General features: G+C 28.7%; 1 protein-coding gene across 1 annotated transcript; it reads left to right on the top strand.

The window, feature by feature from the left end:
* The first annotated feature begins 1,872 nt into the window (after positions 1-1,872).
* LOC123291864 (protein asteroid) lies at positions 1,873-3,975 on the top strand. The gene is made up of 2 exons (XM_044872299.1): positions 1,873-1,894; positions 1,955-3,975. Exon 2 carries the CDS (start codon positions 1,960-1,962, stop codon positions 3,973-3,975), a length of 2,016 nt encoding a protein of 671 aa, XP_044728234.1. The 5' UTR covers positions 1,873-1,894; positions 1,955-1,959.
* Positions 3,976-6,306: the final 2,331 nt, after the last annotated feature.

Here is a 6,306-nt window from a genome sequence, read left to right as displayed (position 1 = left end):
AACTTATCAACTTAACAACTAAATTTAAGCATAATAATAAAAACACTTTATTGTGTTCTCCTGACATCTTACAATTGTTTTATGAACTAATTACTAATTGTTACATCTTTTAAATTCATTTATATTGTTGTTAATGAAAATAGATAGACTTATGTAAAATTATTTCTTTGCAAAATCTAAAATTCATGAGAAGATTATACTTATTTGAAAGACGCTTTAAACTTTAGATTAATTAATGATTAAATTTTAAAATAATTCAAAATTTTAGTAAATAATAAACAAAAAATGCGTTTTTCGCAAACTTAAATATTGTTCTTTTGATATTAAAATAATAATAATATTTATTCTTTCATAATTAAAATAATTGGTCATGGTATGCCACACTCCAAAACGCTTTGCAAAATTATTGCGCGTCTATTCGATGTCGATAAATAATAAAAAACATCAAGTTGCTGTCCGATTTTTGAGGTCAATTTTCTTTTGTTAATTCATATATTTTCGAGATAATATTGCTATCAATCGATGACACATCTTCGAAAATATAAGCTTCAAAATTTCGATTCTATCAATATTAACACAGTAATCAGTCAATAAAAGTCAATAATTGTGAACCCGGACACCCGTCAACAATAAAATGTATTGGTTATGGTTTAATGAAACCAGACACAGATTATGGATTAATGGCTCGAGAATATGATAATAAATTGTGGGTTTATCAGTGTTAAAAAATCAATTATAAAATAATCTACGGGGAGATCAATTGTTATACCTTGTATATATAAAATATATATCAAGGTATATTAATTTTAGTCCCAAGTTTGTAACGCTTAGAAATATTGATGATACGAACAAAATTTTGGTATAGGTCTTCATAAAATCATCTAATTGTTGTATTTCCGGTTGTCCGCCCGTGATCACGATAACTCAAAAGCAAAAAAAGATATCAAACTGAATGTGAATTTGAGTTCGTAAACGAGCAACAAAGGGCAATTGCTTTTGTCTGAAACATTTGTTCTTAAACATCATTGTTTTCTCGCGAGAGAGCAAATTAGAGCAAAATATTTGGTGTCCATTTTCTCCAAAACTATAAAATGTAGTGAGTCGAAAATTTGCAGATAGCTTTTACTAGTGGTCTTGTTAAAAATTTTCTATATTTTCCAAAACCAAATAAATGGCGGACTTAGAGCCGCCATAATTGTTTGATTTATTACATTCTATTAAAACTAATGGAAAAACTGACATTCAACACTTTCTATACAGGGAATTTCAACAATTAACTCTGTCAATTGCTTGTTTTAACTTGTTTTAGGTAAGATTCGTTTTTATTTCCAACAGAATATCAAAAAACTAATCTGTAAAAAATAAAAAGCATCTTCTATCTTTTATAAACCCATATTGCTTGTCAAAAATAAAAAAGATTTTATACTTTTTTTTAGAATTGTTTAAAAAAATAATTTTTTGGAATTCGTAAATATCTCTTTGCCACCTGAAACATTTTTTCTAACTATCAAGCACTTTAAATATTCATTCCGGAATTTATTTTACAAAGCTGAAAACTCAAAATTTTATCTTCTACTGTCCAAATTATTTACAACTAAATTATAATTCTAAAATTATCGTTATTCAAAGTTTATTTATTTGTAAAGTTGCGCGTAAATTTTGTTATCTATGCCCCATCAAGGCCCCATGCGTGTATTTTGTACATAATGTACATAATAATAACATAACCTAAGATATAATATATTATTTTATTTACGGATATAATTAAAAAGTAAGAAATCAAAGGCAAAAGTATTAATATTAACATAATGAATTAATTTTATCATTTATTTATTGAAAATATTAAATCCATACAAAAAATTATTTTTTAAATATACTTTACACTTAAAAATAGGTAGTTATTAACAGCCCTTAAATTAAAAACAAATTTTTATCAAAATATAACATATTTCAGTAAAAATGGGTATTCGTGGCCTCTCTTCTTTTATAACCAGATATTCCGATATTTACTTAGAAGATTTCGAATTAAAAGATACTTATATAGTCATTGATGGATGTAGTCTTGCCGCACAACTTTATCGAAATTACACCAAAGCAAACGATTCGTTTGGTGGCGATTATGATAAATATCGAAAAGTTTTAATTGAATTCTTCACAAATTTAGAAAAAGCAAACGTAAAATCAATGGTAATTCTTGATGGTGGTTTTGAATATAAAAAATTAAGTACCTTGTACTTGCGAATGAAAAATCGTATATCCACCATTCGTAGCCTAAATCCAAGTAATCAAGGCTACTATCAAATAAGTCCTTTATTACAAATGGAAGTATTTAAAGAAGTCTTACGTGAGCTGAACGTAAAAATGATCTTATGCGATTTCGAAGCGGATTATCAAATTGCATCCGTTGCTAGATATATTAATTGTCCAGTGTTAAGTTTTGATTCCGATTATTTCGTTTACGATTGTTTATATATTCCTTTAAATACAATCGATATACGATTACATTCTTCGAAAGGATATCACTACTTTCCATGCAAATTATATCGTGTGGATACCTTTTTAAATCATTTTGGAGGACTAGATAAGTCGTTGTTACCGTTACTTGCGACATTGTTAGGTAACGATTATGTAAATAAGAAAGAATTTGAAGCGTTTTTCTCACAATTGAAATTGAGACAAGGCCGTGCAATGAATGACCAACAACGTACTATTGCTGCATTATTGGATTGGTTACGACCACATACATTTCAGTCAGCAAAAGAACGTGTTTTGGGGCGGGTTAAAATGCATTTACGACCACAAATATCAAAAATTATTGATGAATCAGTTGAAGGATATAATTGTTCATCGGAATATATACTTGAACATTTTGGACTAATAAAAGATTCACATAAACCTGTTAACGAAAATTATTATGTACTATGCGATTCGAGTGATAATAAGCTGCGAAAATTTAAGGTTCCAAATTGGTTTATCGAAAAATATCGTGTTGGAAAATATCCATCATCATTTATAAATTTGATAACAAAACAAATGCAATTATGTACGCCTCAAGTTGAGGACGTTTCATTAATACATTCCCAAAATATAATTATGGATGTTTTAAAAATATTATTTGGAATATTAACAGCACCGAAGCGGTATCCATTAATCGCGTACCTAACACGTTCTGATCGACATGTTGCTAAAATATACCGTGAAGAGTCCATATATGAAATTGAAGGAATTTGTAATTTCCCTCCATTCGAGGAATTCCCCTTATTAGATTGTGAAACAAAAAAGAAAATTTTTTATTACGCTTGTAAATTATTACCAACGGATTTTGATGTTTTAAATGAATTTCCTGATGATTGGAAATTAATTGTGGTATCAATTATTTATTGGATACGCACAATTGAGGATTTAAAAGTGTCTAAAGAGCATTTATTGGCTTTTTTATTGTGTATAGTGTATTTAAAATGTGTTGATCCTATTGGTGGGTTTCACAGATCTCAAGAAATGTTTTTAAATAAATTTAAACAACAAATTCCTTTAATTATTGAAGAAAACAAGGAAAGAATCATTGAATTTAGTAATAACGATAATTTAATGACTGCTATTAATTCAGTAACGAAGAATGATGCAATATTAACAATTAATTTATTAATTACGTATTTTAAAATGAATGAAAAATTATTTACAAATCCTAAAAATTATTCTATTCGAACGGTACATTATTATGCTGAGTATCAAGCTGGATATCGACAACTTTCGTATTTGAATTGTTTACTTGATGAAGTATTTAGTCCAACTAGTGCCGCTTACTATTACAATGGAACGTTTATATATAATGCTTATACAAATATTTATAAACGTAATGATCCCTTGTTGTACATACAGAATGTTTTAAAACCTTGTGGTACCATTTTAAATGTATATAATAAAGTTGTAGATATGTTTCATAAACTTACACCAAATGTATTTGATAGTAATTAATAAAAAATATATATTTGTTAAGTTTTGTAAAAAATAATTACTTACTAATTTACTCGAAAATTCTACTGAATGCTCGTGTTGCCATAACGCTTTGTTCCTAATTCAAGGTACTCATTTTATTATGAGCAAGAAATTTTGAATTTGATTTGCAAATTTTATGACCAAAATGATGCCACAAAATAAAAAAACAATTGACTGAGTTAATTGTTGAAATACCATGCATAGACAGTGTTGATTACTCTATCACATTAAACATACATACATGTCACACATACGTAGCTCATATCCCCATATAATACATACTATACAATTTACGCCTAATTTGCCTCTAACGGTTTACAAGATGGGTCCTACGGACCCATAGATCAAGACCCAATTGACCTATGTTGCTCACTTACGAACTTGACCTCACTTTTTACGTCCTGAGTACGCTGTAAAAATTTCAGCTTGATATCTTTTTGAGTTATCGTGTTGGCAGACAGACGGACAGACAACCGAAAATGAACTAACCAGGTGATTTTATAAACAACTATACCAAAATTTGGTTCATAGCATCAATATTTTTAAGCGTTACAAATTTGGGACTAAACTTAGTATACCTTGCATATTACATATGTGCATGGTATAATTATAGCCGCTAGATTGGCCATCTGTTTCTAACAAATTGGCATACAAATCTCCCGACCTTATATTTTTCAATTAATATTATTAATAATTTCCAGTCGCAAAGGTTTCAATTCAAGCTATTGACTTTTTATACATTCTGCATAGCATTATTTCTAACTCCAAAAAGTGGTCCAAGCAGCACTGTGTTAACTGTCAAAAATATGTACTTCGAGTTTATAAAAGCTTCGGAAGATACTATTTCAGGTGCCAAGAGTTTGCGGGAAACTAGCATTGTGACCAGTAGTCTACGAAGTAAAAGTTTGGAAGCCTCTGGTCTTAAATAAACTTTTATCAACTTTCACGATAATTTGAGATAATGAAGTTCATAACTATATTGGAATGATTCTCTCTAGGTAGTACCGGATTTGGGTAACAAGAAAAGGGATACAAGGCACTCTAAACCTGTCTAAAAAGTTAGGATAACGCTCTACCACGTATAGAAAACCTCAAAATATGTCGATTTTTAGCAAAAACTACCTTTATAATATTTTGTGTGGAGGCATTGTTTTATCGGACACAAAAACCCATATCAAAATTATGATATCAAATCATTGACGGAAATGTACGGTTTATAGTACTAAAACTTGCCAAATTTAACTAGTTTGTTTACTATAAAAAAGGTACTGGTGATAATTGACGTTGGCCGTCATGATCTACTCGAAATTTGCAGTTTTAAACATTGGAAGCATTAGTTTCAACACCAAAAATTGATCATTGAAGATCTAAATATATAAGTAAAGACAACACTGTACGTTCATACATTAAGCATCCAGTTCAAGATCTCTTAGCAAATCATTTTTAAATGCGCCTAAATTTTTGTTGATTTTGATCAAATGTGATGGTAAATGGGTTTAGACTGTTTGATACACAAAGTACATTATCTAAGTAGTCTACCCTAATAAAGATATATTTTTAGACTTAAGGATGTTCCAGCATGGTATTTGCAGTTTCTATGTTAAAGCAATGGTACAATTTTTTTTTCGACAGAATTTAACGAAAAATTAAATTTAAGAATTTAATAATGCTTACTATTAATTCCCAAAGTTTCAGAAATTTTGACCGTTTAAAATGGGAAATAATTATGCCAACGTCCCAATTTCGATCAATTTACGTCAAAATTAATATCTCGAAAGTGAAAATTCATTTCTAAATTTTTTTTTTTAGAATTGTATTGTATAAACATTTTTTTCTACTTTTTCTTCAATATATAATAATATCATAAAAAATAGTTGGAGAGACCGGACATTTTACATGCTTTAAATGGGACATGACCCTCAAAATCGCGAACTTTGTCTTTAAATATCTCGCGATCTAAACGGTCAAAAATTATGAAATTTTAGGAATTCATAAATAAAGCTATTATAAACCCGAGAAAAAAAATTCGGCCAAATCTGTCGAAAAGTGATTTCATGCTGGTACTACCTTAACTAATATCTGGAACAATTGCACATAATATTTCATAGTTAAATTTTTGTGTTGCAACTGCTTCCACTATGAGAGTAAATGAATCTTATCCCCACTACCTTGTTTATGATAAACAGCTTACTAAAGGTAGTTTGTTTAGTCGTAAACATAATTTTTGTAAGAATTTGATGAAATTAAAGTATAGGGTTAATCTAGGTGAATTAATTTGTTTTCTCAAATTCAAAAATTAAATTTTTCAAA

Source organism: Chrysoperla carnea, chromosome 1, assembly GCF_905475395.1.
Source record: "Chrysoperla carnea chromosome 1, inChrCarn1.1, whole genome shotgun sequence".
In the NCBI taxonomy this organism is placed as follows: Eukaryota; Metazoa; Arthropoda; class Insecta; order Neuroptera; family Chrysopidae; genus Chrysoperla; species Chrysoperla carnea.
The sequence above is the reverse complement of the archived record's forward strand: the minus strand, read 5'-3'. Positions and strand labels throughout refer to the sequence as shown.

Bases quoted from the DNA above. Each gene is read 5' to 3' on its own strand.
- LOC123291864 (XM_044872299.1), top strand. From the start codon at position 1,960: ATGGGTATTCGTGGCCTCTCTTCTTTTATAACCAGATATTCCGATATT.